The sequence below is a fragment of the Megalops cyprinoides genome, chromosome 6, assembly GCF_013368585.1.
Source record: "Megalops cyprinoides isolate fMegCyp1 chromosome 6, fMegCyp1.pri, whole genome shotgun sequence".
Classification (NCBI taxonomy): domain Eukaryota; kingdom Metazoa; phylum Chordata; class Actinopteri; order Elopiformes; family Megalopidae; genus Megalops; species Megalops cyprinoides.
In genome coordinates this window covers 37,584,554-37,601,614 of record NC_050588.1, presented here as the reverse complement: position 1 = coordinate 37,601,614, position 17,061 = coordinate 37,584,554, and the positions used below count along the sequence as shown (strand labels likewise).

At 48.2% G+C, this 17,061-nt stretch overlaps 1 protein-coding gene across 1 annotated transcript in view; it reads right to left on the bottom strand.

Annotated features, from left to right (window-relative positions):
• plxnb1b (plexin b1b) overlaps positions 1-17,061 on the bottom strand; it is an 82,104-nt gene that overhangs the window by 23,784 nt on the left and 41,259 nt on the right. The window contains exons 3-6 of the mRNA XM_036531811.1: positions 15,039-15,130; positions 6,455-6,545; positions 4,953-6,063; positions 2,371-2,553 (exon numbers count right to left, since the gene is read on the bottom strand). Coding sequence (XP_036387704.1) covers positions 2,371-2,553; positions 4,953-6,062 — 1,293 coding nt within the window. The 5' untranslated portion in view covers position 6,063; positions 6,455-6,545; positions 15,039-15,130. The remainder of the gene's footprint in view (positions 1-2,370; positions 2,554-4,952; positions 6,064-6,454; positions 6,546-15,038; positions 15,131-17,061) is intronic.

The window sequence follows — 17,061 nt, the reverse complement described above, 5'->3', positions numbered from 1 at the left end:
GATCACATGAGACATAATGTAATATCTGACATACTAGTAAAGGAGACAATCTGTTTATTTGATCTTTTTTATTTTGTGCAAGTGCGAGTGTGCGTGTGCAAGTTGGAAAGACGACAGCTGGGGATTATACACAATAACAAGGAAACCATTACACAGTATACATGTACGTTGTTATCATTTATAATTATTAACGTGGCAGTGTAGCATATTGGCAAGGAGTAGGGCTTGTAAAACGAAAGTTTGCTGGTTCGATTCCCCACTGGAGCACTGCTGCTATACCCTCGGGTAATATACTTCACCAAGAATTGCCTCAGTAAATATTCAACTGTATGAACGAATAACATGTAAAAACTGTAACCTGGGTAAGCCACTCTGGATAAGAGTGTCTGCTAAATGCCAATAATGTGATGTAATGTATGCATGCAACTTTGCCTTCTGACAGAGAGCAATTTGGTAATGTGGTAATGGTGAGATGGAATAAGTCCTTTTTGCTCTTATTCTGGAATCAATCCTTCACAGAAGCACAATTTATTACACAACAGCCCTGGTTTTGTGTTTGGTAAAACAAGCCCGTGCGCAGAACGTCAAGGAGACGGCAGTTCTGACAAAGTGTCACTGACAGCGGCAGACAGAGTGACAGTGTCATTATTCATGTCTGGGCTGTGACATTCACGGATCTCATCGAGTGACGAGACTCGGGGGGGGAGAGAATAGCTTCTCTTCATCGCAAACCTCATTTTCGCCAAAGTTAGCGATGGTGACACTGAACGCAGGACAAAGGACACAGTCACATCAGGGATATGTACAAGGGGCTATGGTGAACACTGGTGGTCTATAGTAATATTAAAGGAAGCCATTGTGCTGTTAATTTTTCCCCTATCTCCTCCTCCCCACAGTGCTAAACGCTTTATAATAACACAGATAATACCACAAAAGCATTGTGTGACAGTGTTAAACAGCCACACTGAGGATGGGCCCCGCTAACCTCTCCATTCTCTTGTCTTTTCCCCTATTGTCTGTCGCCTGTAATGTCATCATCATCACCATTATGATCATTACCATTCCTCCTTCCCACAGTTCCATCTGTAGGGAATACCGTGGCCCTTGTCTGAACCCAAGGGGATGTCACCAGAGCTGACTGTCCGTGTCACATGCCCGAGGCCAGCCACAAGGCAAATTACACCAGTGAGCTGCCTCGTGTGGGAATCTGTTTAAAATATCAGTGTGGATTCAGACAGGCAGGCAGCGGTACTGAGAGGCAGAGAGGACAGCCTCTGCTCCCCTGGCAATTCCTCCTGAGTCGCTCTGAGTGTTAATTACTGTCAGTGACTAGGATTAAAAGAGCACCCGAGGTCATTTTCTGTCTGGCTGGACCTACGGTATCACAAAGGTATTAATGAGCCTTGTAAAGGCTATGTACTTGGTGTTTGGCGTGTCCAACAAAACATGTTTCCTCACTTTAGTTGTCTTGACTTTCTCAAGAGAACTCAAAAAAATACTGAAAGCTCAAATTATATGTCACATAAACATGAAGTACTGGATAATTTGAGAGCGACCGCCCAGGTTGCCAAATAGTTTCCAAGAGATCATGAACAGGGAGAGTGACAAGAAGAATGCTGAGGGAAAGGGACAAGCGTTGCCATGACGAGGGGGTTTCCACTCTTATCACAGGATTTCAGCAAAACAATAAACACCGTGGCCGGTTCATGTTTTTTGACTTCACACATGAAAAAAAAAGAGAAGCAAGATTAGGTAAGGATGACAAGACAAACACAGCGAAGACAGACAAGGACAAGGAGGCCAAATAAACAAACGCAGGAAAGAGGAGGCTGGCCAAAGCGGGGAGCTGGACAGCCGATATTAAAGATAATAACCAGAGTCCGAGGAGGAATGCGACATGCAGGGCAGGGACGGCCACTACGCAGGCTGTCGACGGGCCGCTCCTGCCTGGCTCGGCTGCCCCTTGGTTACCCCGTACGCCGCTGGTCCTCAGACACAGACGCACAAGCAAAGTGTTCACCATTCATTACCGCATTTCCTGCCTGGCAGCAGATTAGAGGCGAAAGCTGTGAAGCTGCATCTGGCGAGTTCAAGGCTGTACCTCTGAGGTCCACGGCCCGTGTGTGTGTGCGCCTGCGCGTGTGTGAGAGGGTGTCTTTGTGTGTACGTGTGTGTGTGTGTCTTTGTGCGTATGAGACTTTGAAGTCCAGCAAATGCTGACACACAAGAAGCAGACTGACTGCAAACCTGAGACGAGACATACTCCACATGTTACCACATTTTCAAGCAAAGGGAATGAGAGTAATTCAGGAAAACCATGGACAGAGGGAGAGAGTCATGGCCGTACTCGGAGTGAAAATGGCCCTCTACCTTGCGTAAGTTTCCCTTGGAGTCTCCCAGGAAGGCGATGGTGTGCCCCGCCCTCACGCTGACGGCCACAGCGGTGAGACGGGCAGACGGGCTGTCCAATATGGGCTCGGCTTCCACCTCCACCCGGCTGGCCATTGGACAGGGGGTGTGGTCTGACCCACAGGGATACGCCTCCAAGGTGTTCTGGAGGGTCAGAAAAAAAGAAAGCATTCAAGGTCTGAAGTTGGGCATTATAGCTATGACATCAAAAGCACAACCTGGCTGATTACTCCCGCTTCCCTGCCCTGATTGAGTAGCTTGTTGTGTGGCACTCAAGGGCTGAGTCATCCGTGTTTTATGAAAGCGAGTATAAAAAGCTCACCAATCACAGCCTGCGCCCCTGCGCATCTGAAGTGTTTAATCAAATAACGACCCTGACACAAGCACAACGAAGCGGTGGCCCCTCTGAGCAATCTCTATGTGTCATCAGGCCCTCAGAATCAGCCTCTCTGTACGCATCATTTCAGCTGCAGTGAGACACTCTCTCCTGCTACCTACGCCCGATCATGACCCAATGTGAACCCGCTCCGTGAAAGAGCCTACCTGCCGCGGACTGAGCTTCATTAAAGCAAACACGAAGGAAGCAGATTCAGCAAAGTAACGATAAAGTGGTGAAGGCAGATGGAGCCAGAGAAACAGGATCCAAATACAAGTATTTTACAATTTACATAATTTTCTAATATTTCTAAAATATTACTTTTACATTTTAAAAGTGTTGGCTCCTATGGATGCCTGTCTTTCGTGTGGCTAACGGTTTTAAAAATCACTGTTTTGTTACATAGCCATGACATATGCTACTTCTGTTCATCTTAGCGTATTACATTTTTACTGATGTTTATAGTAACGTATGGCTATTTTCACTGTGGTCGTATTTTTATCAACAGACTAAACATGCAGACAGCTTGTCTGCTATGCATATCTCCTTTTTCAGTTTCCATATCCAATAATATATGAGCCAAAATGTACTAACACATTTGGGGGGGGGGGGGGGGGAATGTGATTCCATGCAATCAAAATATAGAAGGAGGACATTTTGGGTAACCTGTTTAGCTCTTGCACAGACATTGTTAGTGTCATCTTTGACAAGCGAGAACGGTGCGTTTCGTGTGCGTGTAAGCAAAGCTGATGATAGCACTGCACTAATCACAGGGGATCAAACGAGGCTACAGGGCCGTTTCTCTGCTCCAGCAGCGGCCTCCAAAAACGCTGACGCGCACTGAGACTGAGCAGGGCCGAAGCTGGGCGGCCTTCGATCCCGCGGCGCCGTTGCGTTTCCGAGGGGAAAAGGACCGTCTCTCCGGCTGAGGAGCTCCGGACATCTCAGGACTCTATCTGTCCTTGTCAAACCTCGTTAAACATCCCTCTCTCGCTAAGCAAGGATAATCCGAAATATCGATTCCCAGAGCAATCCCATTAAAATACACCAACGGAGAGGGATCTACGTGCACATCCAGAGGGACACAGCACGGCGGGGTCAGAGGTCGGCTCCTGCTCCGTGTCATGCGAGCTCTGTCCCGTATTTAACGGGAGTCTCATTAAACAGGACACAGACCGCAACCTCCCCCAGCCCCCGCAACATCAGGGGCCGCTCCATTCCTAATGCACAAAGTCCGTCTGGAAACTCCAAAGCAGCGGCGTCATTACGATAACGATGGCAGTCAAGTTTTATAAACAAAAATAAAACACAGATTTAATTACGTGGTTCCACTGGGGGAAAAACATAGGCAAGGCAGATGACAAAGAAAACATTGTGAAGATTTCTTCTGAACGCCACTGTAATTTGCTACATGAGAAAATATTTCTCATGACAAGATTGTTTAAAAATAACAGTGTTCATAACTGATTGGCTATATTGTTTGCATTATTAAGGGTGATTACATGTGGTTACATGTTTTCACATTAATAAAAATGTATCTTATCCCTACCACACTATGGCTACAGAGCACACATTTGCAAGGAATAATACAACTTTAAATTGTGTTATACTTCAAATAAAGACTAAAGTCCTGTCAGTGCCAGCTGATCAGCTCAGCACTGCACATGCAGTAAGGCTATTGGCCAAGAACAGTAAGACTGTTGGCTAAGAACAGTAAGACTATTGGCTAAGAGCAGTAAGACTGTTGGCTAAGAGCAGTAAGACTATTGGCTAAGAACAGTAAGGCTATTGGCTAAGAACAGTAAGGCTATTGGCTAAGAACAGTAAGACTATTTGCTAAGAACAGTAAGACTATTGGCTAAGAACAGTAAGGCTATTGGCTAAGAACAGTAAAGGTATTGGTTAAGAACAGTAAAGGTATTTGCTAAGAACAGTAAGGCTATTGGCTAAGAACAGTAAAGGTATTGGTTAAGAGCAGTAAGACTGTTGGCTAAGAGCAGTAAGACTGTTGGCTAAGAGCAGTAAGACTGTTGGCTAAGAACAGTAAGGCTATTGGGTAAGAGCAGTAAGACTGTTGGCTAAGAACAGTAAGGCTATTGGCTAAGAGCAGTAAGACTGTTGGTTAAGAAGCTACCGGAGAGCTGAAGAGCAGCTGGATCAGACTCACCGAGGGCAGGTTGGCGCAGTTGGACTTGACCTCGTACTCGATGTAGGCGGCCTCGGCCCCGCCCTCGGCCCTGCCCTCCCGGGTGTAGCACAGGTCGCGGGTGGAGTTGACGCGCCGGTCGAGGTCCTCCAGGTGGAACATGCAGAGCGCCGAGTCCTCGCTGGGTCTGCTGGAGGAGGCCAGACGGGTGGAGAAGACGCCCAGCAGCACCTCCCTCTGGCCGCGCCGGGAAGGGCGGTCGTCGGGCAGGCCCACGCTCGCCGCCTGCAGCAGGTTGTAGGTCTTCCCCGCGGCCGAGCGGCAGGCCAGCGGGACCTCCACGTAGGAGTAGTAGGCGGCGTCGTCCAGGCAGACGCGCGACACGTAGGTCCTGTACTCCCGCGACTGCGACTTCAGGTCGCGCCGGTAGAACAGGAAGTAGATGTGCGCCCGGTGGGAGAAGGCGGCCACGAAGTGGTGGTCGTACTCCGACAGCCGCCCCGCCACCGCCAGCTTGGCCGTCTCCTCGTAGGAGAAGACAGGCTCCGAGGCCAGGTTTCGGGTGGAGATGGGCGGCTGGCTGCTGGTGTAGCCCCGCCCCACGAACAGCACCGGCTGCTTGCCCCGCGACCGCACCACCAGCCCCACGGTGGTCACATTGGGGTCGTTGGCGGCCACGTACTGCGTGTCCACGGGCCTCTCGGTGGAGAAGAGCACGCGGTTGACCGAGTCCAGGCTGCGCTTCTGGCAGATGCCCTGGTTGACGCTCCCGCAGCTGATCAGCTCCCGGGAGAAGGGGTCCACCAGCAGCAGCTTGTTGTGGTTGCTGGTGCGGCGGGCCTGGGGGCAGTTGGTCTCAGTGATTGGGGGCAGGCACTCCCTGCTGTCGGTCACGGGCCCCGTCTCCTCCACCAGCTCCAGCTGCAGGTGTCTGTCCAGCTGGAAGAGGTGGTCCCGGGCGCCGATGTACACTCTGCCCGTGTCGGGGTCCGGGTGCAGGGCCAGGTGCTCGAACCTGGTGTCGTTGCGGGAGAAGGCGGGGTAGACGTCACGCGCCAGCACATGGCTGCCGAGGAGAGAGAGTAGCACTACGGCAGCACCAACGCAGAGCAGGACCATCCCAGCAAACATTCTGTGGGCGGGGCACCCAAAGGGGCAGGGGGAGGGGGGCAGAGAAAACGCATGCAGGTTACTAAAGACAGCAGGACAGCGCAGAGGATGCACACAACAAACCCAGTACTACTTACATTTATCCAGTATTACTTATATTCATTACTATTTATACACAAGAATCACATTTACAAGATAATAATGACAGGAACCTTATATGATCCATCTGGCCCAGAGCATCCAGCCGATAAGGTTAAAGGCGCAACACTGCACTCAAAGTCCACTTAAGTACACTTAAGTAAGTACGTAAGTAGCGAGAGTAAGTAAGCCGTTTCAAGTAAAATAGTTCATTTTAAATTTAAAAACGATTAATGACACTCAAATCAAAGCAAACATGATGTAGCGCTCCTCACCATTGGCTTCTAACTCTGTGTTAAAGAGGCATTTCACCCCTCAGCCATTCAGCAGTGCAATTTAATCAAAACACATCCCAGCAAGCAGGACCTGCAAGAGAGAAAGATTGTACACAAACTCACATTACGGATATACAGTGTGTTTGCATGTTCATATCACATTCTTGTAGCAAACAGGAGAAGATGCCATGCGGAGTCTGAATTATCCATTCTGATTGGCTGGGATTTCCTTTACCCTGTTGTAGTGACGTAAAACGGAGGGGGACTTAATTCCTTTTTACGCTAAATCTGAATTCATGCAACTGTAGCAGTTTGACTGTAAAGCAGACAGTGCTTTCCCTGAGTGCAAACATCCCATCCCCACAGTCAAATCCCACAGTGCAAACAACGCACATCTCTCTCCCAGATTCATGCTCCATTTCATTTAAGCCCTTGTGCACATCTGCCGAAACACGCAAACTGTCTCTTCAAGAAAGAAAAAAAAACAAACGCATAAGAGCAGGAAGGCATAATTCTTCCCCCCTTCTCTCCCTCTCCTCCCCTCTCTCCTCTCTGACACACTGGCACGGAAGTGGGATTAGCTGCAGTTAGCTCGGGCGTGCCGTTCGGGTGGAGAGACCAGGGACACTGAAAGAGGCACTATTCTCCTGGTGACACAGACTTTCCTCGCAACACTGAGGCATTTAGAGGCCTCTGCTCGTAGGGCCGCTCTCTGTCAGGGGAAGGGGGCGGGAGCCAGCAAAGGGCCCATGCATTTATTCACCACACAGAAAATCAGATAAGAGTCGCTATCACCATCATTTTGACCTTGCTTTATCTGACCGCCCCTTAATCTTCCACTCCCCTTAAAGTGGCTCTTTTTTTGTCAGCAGCTATTTAAATATTTGCTCAAGTATTTTTAGCCAGCGAACAGCTCCTTTGACTTTCGGATGGGCACCGCAAGCCATCTTAGAGGTGATGTTGACGGTTTCTCTTTTAGGAAATACAGCTTTCCAGTTTACAGTGGAAACAACGCAACCCCCCCCCCCCCCCCCCACCACTTCTCTGTAGATGGTCAGTGTTTTCTGATGGTATCTGGACTCTTCTCACAACCCCCGAGCAAACCGTAGCGCAGGGGGGAGAGTCCTGAGAAAAGGGAAAAGCAGACACAGCGCTGCAATGTCAGGAATGAGAGGCACGTCGCTCAGCGAGGCCTGGAAGAATCGGATCTCTGTGCTCCGCTGCTCGGCCCCGACCCGCCGGATTTCGAGGTCATGCGTGATACGGTCACGGGTCGTTACGGACTTGGCAATGAACTGCTGCAGTTGTCACTCCCAGAGATTACGTAACCCGCGGCCCCGGCTTTGGAACCCGAGGACGACAGTTGGGCCTTTTCCGCCAGTAATGACCAGAGCAGTCTCTGCCTGCCTGTCTACCGTCAGCACAGAGACCACTCTCACAGAGTCTCTCTGCCCTCCTGAACTTAGTCCTGGATTTATGGTGGCCAAATATGAAATAAATCCATGTGTTGCATATTTGAGCATGCATATCCATGAATATCTCTTTCCTAAATCCCCAAACCTGTGATCTAATCATTTGGGCACTTTGTCTAACTTTCACATAAGCAGAAAGGAGAGAGTGGAAATTAGATCCAATTCTGCCTTTTAATCGTATTTGACTTCTTGCGGAGGCCTGCTTTGGTTCGGTAACAGTTAGACCGTTAAGAGAGACCCGGGAAGGGCCAAGAGGAAGCACAAGCAATAATCAGTTTACACATTTTCCGTTTTTTTTTCCCCCTAATGTATGTGAGTGTCTCTGTTCCTCTGGTGTCTGATGTCTGCTGAGCACGGAAGCTGCCCTCACTGTTACTGTGGAACAGCTGCAGACTGGGGCTTAGGCAAACATGTCACTGTGGCTGACATGACTCAGGTGGCCCACGGAGCTGAAAACCAGCCATTAAAAAGAAAAACAATCGAAACACACTGGGGCAGCAGTGTGGGGCTGTGATGAGCTGTGACAGGCAGTGGGGCTGGTCTGCAGAGGGGTAGCCTGAAGCAGTAGGGTGGAGCATCAGGGTGAGGAGCAGCAGTATGGAGCAGCAGTGATGATCAGTGGGGCTGATACTTTGTCATTATATCATTTGCTCCATTTGTTGATGCCATGCTTTTACTCTTTTACAAAGAGTGATAATTGTACTTTGACAATGCTCTCTGATGACCAGTGCAACGTATGCAGAAGGCAGACACCCTAATCCAGAAAACTGAACAAAACACCTCAAAACTCAGCATTTCAAACAGCAAATAAGGAAATACAGTATAAACAGAAGCGTTACCAAAAGATCACCTAAAAGGCAGCACTGTGGCACCTATACAATTTTTTAAAAATGGCAAAAATAGGAAATCCAATATGAACCATAAATACAAGCTGCCAATAATCTGTACCATGCAGCAATCAGAAGGACCAATGAAATGGTAGTCTGAGTCTGCCAAGGAGATGAAGGAGCAGATGCAGACTGAGTGAACCCAAGTTCGAGCTGAGAGGCGGAGCTAAAACGGGTTCCAAATTCTGTGACCACACGCACATCCCCCTCACGCTGGGCGACCACAAAATCACAGCACGACGGATTACAATTCACGGGACTCCAGACGGAACGGATCCATAAGAGGACACAAGCTCTGATGCTCACAAAAAAAAAAAAAAAAAAAAAAGAACCTTTGTGTGCCATGACCCGGGTCTTAATTCCACCAGGCACCAGAGTTTATTCTGAATGGGATCTGTGGAACTCAGCTGTGTCACACACACGCACACACACACACACACACACACACACACACACACAGATTTCTCAGGGAAGGAAAAAATCACAACAAGTGCTTACAAGCTCCAGTGCACTCTTGAGTCCTTATGGAATGTGACTAAAGGCACTACTGCTGGGAGAGGGAGAGGGAGATGGAGAGCACTATGGCCATTAATTAAAGAACCCAGCCAAAAACGCCCCATTCAGCTCTAATTCAAATAACCACAAGGAAGAAAAGAATTGTTCTGCTTGGCAATTAGTGGCTGTCTGCTTAAGACACACCTAATGGTCTGTGCACGACACAGTTCCACATCCGGCCCCATATTGAAGAGGGAAAAAGACCTTTTTGTCTTCCATTATCAAAACTGAATGTTTTAGCCAAACTGCCACCGATAATTCTAAACGGAGCCATTTAAAAAGGAAGTTTCAGTGTTTAACAGCTATCCTATTTACACAATCCACTGGTGTAAATCTTATCCTTTCTCTTAACAGTACCAGGACAGTTTCCCTTTACTAATGCAGTTTGCTGTGCATCCTTTACTCTGTTTGGGAAAATGTGTGCATCCCAGAGGAATAAAAAAAAAACCTACACACTGGTTTAATGAAACCATAAAAAATGGTCAGAAAGAACAGTTCAGAAATTCAAGACACAATATTCTTTCTGAATGAAAAAAGAAAACAACCCCCCCCCCCCCCCCCCCCAGTTCCACTGACACTACTGCACAGCATGACTGAGGTCCCTGCTGTGGAAGTCCTGCATGCTGTACGTTACATGCGGGCAGACACTGGCCAGAGGCCGGGTTATTATCTCACTGGCAGCTGCCTGCTGGAACACTTCTGGGTGCTCTCTGGATTCCGTTTCCCATGGTGCACTGCCCCGTGATCGCTGGCTGGCCGGCTGGCTGGCTGGGGTTATTTATAGAGTACTCCAACAATGGCTGCAGCTCTGGGGGAAAACGCATTCCTCTCCAGCTGCTGAACTTGGGGGATTATCAGTTCTGCCGCCTTCCAGAAAGTTCTTTTAACAGAAAAACAGCAGCTCAAATCAGCGGCCATTTTTATACTTAGGCTTTTTTTTTGGGGGGGGCCTCTGAAGCCTCTCCCTTTTGGGATTGTTCCACCAGACTACAGGACAGCTCCTTTTAGTGGGAGGAAGCTCCCATGACAGTTATATCTCTGCTCTATAAATAATGACTCCTGAATGAAGACCTCTGATGAGCTGGAAGGGGACACAAATCACTGTGACACAGATGCCTGGTCGAAGCATTCCTTTCTTCCCCCAACAAGATTCTGCTGTCTTTGGCTTGCTCTTTTGCAAAGCTAACAGCCATACACAGCTTCTGCAAACAAGAACAACTAACACCAATGCCGCTGCCGCTGGCAGGAAACTATAGGTCTGTGACACGGCCACTCTCCATGTGTATCTACGATTGCCATTTTAAGTGCAGTCACTTAACAGCCCGAAGCACAGCCCAGCTTAGCTCTTGATGGTCTGATTTTTTTTCCATGAGAAGGATCAAAGCCTCGGACACAAAGAGGCACATAACTTGGGAGTGGATCGGCGCTTGGATTTTCCCTGGGCGGCAGAAACTCTGCATGTAGCACTTAAGACTTAACAGTGACGCCTGGGACCGTTAAACAAGAACACCACCAGGCCCATCTTAATATTTAAAGCACATTAAACAGGCCGTCATTTAAAACTCCCGATGCCATCTAAATAGGACCTAATGAGCCATTAAGAACAAGTGGCTCATTAATTGCCCTCAGAATTTCAGAGATCTCAATCACTCCTGGGGAGCTCCAAGTGCAGAGGAGGAGACAAGAATCACTGCTGCAACCTTCCACCCCCCAAAGAACACCCCCCCCCCCCCCCCGAATCCCCCCATCCACACTCCCACCCTCCATAATGGGCAAGTTCAAAACTCAAACAGGCAGAGGAAATAACAGCAGCTCTTCCAACGTTACAGAACACTCATTTCACCATTCTGTACAAAACAACAACAAAAAAAAAAGGCATGAGTTGGGTTTTATCAGATGTTGACAATGCACTTCTATATTAAAAAGGTACCTTTAACTCCTTCTCGGCCCTCTGTGCTGATCTGCAGTGGTAGAAGCCTTATTATTCCGAACAGAACCTTAGTGCTCTGATCAAAATAATGACAGTCCTCTCGCTGTGCAATAGCAGTCTACAGGGAGGAGACCCCTGTGACTGCAGGTTTCCGGTGTTCGGCCTGAACATCAGTGATGGGATTCATAGTCAAGGGTGGGGGGGGAGTCCATCTATCACTGATGAATAAGTAAAGTGGTGATCCCCTGCATTAAAAAGGCCAGGAAGCCACCTGCTCTACCCCACACCAGCCACTTCCAGCTGGCCTCTAAACACCAATCACAGGAAGGCTGGGAGCAGCCCCTCCCTCCTCTCCACCTGACCACTCCGGGACAGGAGGGGAATTATTTAGAAAGGCGCTAAATAATTAAAGAGGGCGCAGCGTTAACCCCGCGCTTCCCCCCAGGGTGAGCTCCAGCCAGGATCAGCCTGGCTGCTGCTCTACACTGTAAGATACACTGTCTGGGTCATTGTTGGTCCTTGAACCTTGCATTTAGCAGATGTTTTTATCCAGAGTGACTTATATACAATTTTATCCATTTATACTGCTGTATATTTTCTTAGGCAATGCGGGTTAAGTACCTTGCACAAGGGTACACCAGCAGTGGCCCATTTAACCAGCAACCTTTCAGTTACAAGACCTGCTCCTTACTACTACACCACACTGCTGCATCACAGGGCCTTCTCCTCCATATAGAGTTAAACTTAATCAATTTTCAACAGTGACCATGAACAGCTTTGAAATGAAAAGTGCACTAGGGGATCAAGATAACCAAAAAAAACACAACCTTAGGAGTAGGGTATCTGCAGAAAGAGCATGTGCTGGGTATATTACCAGTAGGTGGCACCCTCTCCCCTGAACAGGAACCTGCAGATTCCTCTCTGTGAGGCTAGGGGCATGTTAGGAGGGGTAAGCCGGATTTCGGGGAGGGTCACGGGTGGTTTTCCTGCCAGCGTGAGGGCAGTACGCACTGTGCCCATCACGGGCAGGTCCACCGCAGCGGGAGGCCCTCGGACCAAGCCGGGACAATCCGAAACTGCAGAAGTACATTCCGCAGCTGGAACATTCCGCAATTACAGTGGACAGTGTGCTCTGCACCAGAGCCGGCGGAGACAGCGTCCGTCACTGTGACCGCGGGGGGAGGGTCGGTGAAATAAACACCCAGGCACATCCAGCCATTTCAATCAAGCCACACTCAAGGGATCATTAAAACAAAGAAAGCACTGCAGGCTTCCCTGGCCGTTCTACGGGAGACGCTGGTTTTACGATTATACGCGGACCGCAAGCTATCTCGTACCATGTAAAAAACATCATGGATGTACACACATGTTCAAGTTTATGCGTGCATGTGTGTGTGCACACGTGCACATGAATGTGTGTGTGTGTGTGTGCGTGTGTGTGTGCGCGTGTGTGTGTGTGTGTGTAATATGCAAGGTCAACATAGCAAGCTATGCAGTCGCAGTTTGAAGTGTAGATTAGACAACAGGGCCGGACATCTAACGCATCTGATTCTCCCAGTTTTTATGATGGTTTGTGTCACGTTCATCCCCCTCCAGGTGTGAGGAAGACAGCAACATAAGGAAACAGTCTGTAATCACCTTTACTCTCTCTAATAAAAGAAACTCTCCTTGCAATGCTACACTTCTACAAAAAAGTATCAAACTAACACCCCGCCACCCCGGCCTGCCTTATGCAAGGAATATGCAAGGCCTCGCAGTGGGCTGATCATCTACAAAAAATATCAAAAACAAACAAAAAAGGCAGTAAAAGCGAGAGGAAGCCGAGGTCAGCAAATGACCGGCGGTCAGATCCCCCGAGAGAGGTCTGCCGGCCAGCGCCGGCCGCAGCTGTGGGCGGGGAGCCAGGCCCTCTGACGAAATTACAGGCTTTGTTTTTAGACGCTGATTATGGGACAGACAAAAATGTGCACACTATCAGGAGGAATGCAAAATCTTTAACTGGCTCTGTGGGGAAACGGGGGGGGGGGGGGACTGCACTGGCCTTTTCTAAGGCTGGTTCAACATGAGGCAAGAGCTGTGTGAAGCCATCACAGAAGCCATGAAAGCTCTCAGCTGGTAAACGCCAAAAGGAACAAAAGGGCCTCACTTAAACACTGTGGTCAACGTTACGTTGCTTTACGTTCTTGTCATTTAGCAGATGACCTTATTCAGAGTTACTTACATGTTACAATTATAATTACATCCACTTACACAGCTGAACACTCATTGACGCAATTGTGGGTTAAGTTCCTTGCCCAAGGGTACAACAGCAATGCACCAGCAGGGAATCGAACCGGCAACCTTTTGCTTATGAGCCCTGCTTCTTACCACAACACCACATTGCTCCCAAGAGTTACATACTACTACTATAGTAGTCAATCGGTTAAATACTGTAGCCAAGGGTCTGTGGCACCACTACCCACAGTTCGCCCCTTCCAGTAGTTTCAGAGGTCTCTGCATTGTAGGTCCACTGTGGCGTATACATTGAAAGAGATTAGAACAGAAAAGGGGGAAAATTCATGCTTTGAACACAGCACACACATGCAAAGACTGATGAGTCGCAAAGATGAGCCGTGTCGCGATCATGCAGGCTGTGTTGAAATATGTATTTTGTGTTATATGTATACGTAAGGTGTATTTAACCCACGATTACTGTGTCTCTGCGCCACTTGCGAAACACTTGTGCCTGTGCATTGTTAATGATGGCATGTCAGTGTGTGGCGAACTGCTGTTTTTGAGAAAATGGTTATTCATGAATGCGTGCACAGCCCCGCATACATTAAACCTCCCAGCTTGTTGTCTGGTTCGTAGAGAGCCTCTCTTTCATGCTGCTGAAAGGGCTCACCACAGCAGCGCATGAAAGCGCTTTGTTGTTGCTCCGGTTGTCTTGGCTACACCCTGCGGCCTCTGGCTGAGAGACCCACACGGATCGGCACCCGATCACACCTACTGTGCCGGAGCTCACTGTCCCGCACAAAACCGACCCGGAGCCAGAGCACAGCCTGATCTCATCTCAGAGCTGCGGATGCTGCCTTCTGGGCTCCGTTTCAACCAAATACTTCACAACTCCACCAGTGGATCGATTCTTACGCTCTGATGTGTCTGACAGTTTTTGGTGATTGAAAATTTAGAGAAGTGCAAATAAATAAATAAAAACTCTGACACAGCTCCGCTGAAGCAGGGCCACATGCACCTGTACATTTCGAAAATGAAACAATGCATCCGGACTCGTTAGGTTGTCACGGACACATTTAGAATGCTTTATGTGATCCTACATCAGTCACCCTATAACATTCATCCCTTGCCATCCCTCGTTCATCATGGAAGGATAAAAAGAGGAAAAACTGCAAAGCGTGTTTAGAAAATGCATAGAGTATATCCTTGAAAAATGTGACCCTTAATAGAATATGGAGATTATGGGGAGAAGAACTGAGAGTGGAGATACAGGATGAAATCTGGGGCCACGCAGTTGACAGAGATGCACAGAATGGAATCACTCCCTGTGCATGTCTTGGTTTAATATATTTCAAAGCATCATATCCATCTCAGCACAGTAAGACTATCTAAAATCTATCCCAATGTAGATGAAACATGCGACAGATGTCACTAGTGCACTCAGTGAAATGTTGTTCCTATTATATGTCAAATTAGCGATGGGATATTATATTACTATCCGTATATAAGAAAATACATGGAAGTACCTGCAGCGAACTTCGATATTCGGGCGAAAATGGGGCGTCTGAGGCGGGGATCTCCAGGTGGTGGGAGACAGCAGCGGCGGCGTGTGGGGTCCCTGTGAGCAAACACAAACCAACAACCTCCTTTTCAGCACGGACATGGCAGCAAAACAAGCCTCCGGTTTCCATTTGGAAAATCGAACGCTGCTGAAAGGCGGCATTCTGAAGCCGTCACTGACCGGTTTCCAGCACGGGTGGCAGCAGAAAGCCTGACAGGCGGTAAGGTAGGACACCTCAGCCCATCCTGACGGGCTTCCCCCCGTCTCGGCGATTAGCGCAGGCCCACGACCATAACCCGCAGCGTATGGCTCCAAACAGAGGTCACACAAAACAAACAAACTGATCCGAGCAGCTTCAAAGGTTTCTGCCTCATCATTTTACTGTAGTCGCTTTTTATAGTATAGTTTTACGAGGAAGACAGCCCCAGATGATTTAATGCTTCAACAAAATATGACTAAATGACTAAATGTGTTCTATTTTCTGTCACAAAGCAATCTCATATTAAATAAGAGATTGTTCTACATAGATGAAAAGTAAATGAGGAGATTGACCTATTTTCAGGAAATCCATGATCTATTCGTTCTGTCAGAGGCCAGGATGACACGCAAAGCTCCGCATCACGCTGGCACCGAACACTCCTCTGAGCGCACCTGCGCCCCACTGCCACTCAGGTACTCCTCTAACGAGTCAGACACCAGAAAATGTGTGGGAAAGCAGTGTGTGTGTGTGTGTGTGTGTGTGTGTGTGTGTGAGAGTGCGCGTGTTTGTGCATGTTTGTGGGGGTGTGCGTGTTTGTGTGTGTGTGTGAGTGCATGAGAGTGCGTGTGCGTGTGCGTGTGCATGTGTGTGTGTGTGTGCATGTGTGTGTGAGTGCGTGTGTATGTGGGTGTGTGTGCATGTGTGTGTGAGTGCGTGTGTTTGTGGGGTGTGTGAGAGTGTGTGTGTGTGTGTGTGTGTGTGTGAGAGTGCGTGTGTTTTTGGGGTGGGTGTGCGTGTTTGTGTGTATGTGTGTGAGTGTGTGTGTTTGTGGGGTGTGTGTGTGTGAGTGCGTGTGCATGCTTTAATAATCCCTCAGATTATGTGTCCCCTTGGGTACAGCTGGCCATACTGATAAATAAGCAGCGTCCATGATTAAACCCCAAATTTCTATTTGGTTTCACTCCTCTTCTGCAGTATGTACTTACTGAGACAGGTCTTGCTGGTAAAACCACAGATTACAAGTGCAGGTGAGCGTGCGCTTGCAAGCATGAGACTGCACGCCCCCAGTCCTGCAATCACATCACAGAATATCCAACATCGCCAGGTATTTGCTTATGGTTCAGTTAGGCCCATGAATTTATACCGTGCTGGATAAGACTAGATAACATTAGGAGATAACAGAAAGCTTTAAGTCCGCTACCAAAGCAACAAACACAACAGCAGCTTGGAACCAGCACAGTGGAATTACTTCATAAATCTGCCTCTTACTGGCCTTTTCCAAAAACTCCCTCAAAGTTAATGAAGTGAAACTCTGGGGAGGGGTGGGGGGTGGGGGGTGTACACCAGCCAGTCAGAGGTTAATGCAATATTTCCGTTAATCAAAATTCTAATTTTACTTGGGCCAACCAGCTCTCTGAACACACGCAAAGTTACAGTTTGTTGATACAGTCAGTTCAGATGTTCAAAATTGCAGAAGTACAGTGTACTTATATAGTTTCACTATAATTAGCTTATGGTGGTGCTTGAATGGAATGGTACTCGCACTCATTGGTCTGAGAGTGTTGTTAGCCTGGTCTGACACTGTTGCTTATTTAACTTAGATGGATACACTTCTGTTCTCTTGTGCTGGAAGTCACTGTGGATAAGGGCGTCTGCTAAACGAATGTAACGTAACGTAACACTTTGAAAGAAGAGGTGAGAGTTTATTTTATTTTGTTCCAGAAGATTCCGCCGCGACTCGAACATCGTCTGAGAGCGAGGTGGAGTCGCGGCTGAACTTGCATCACCT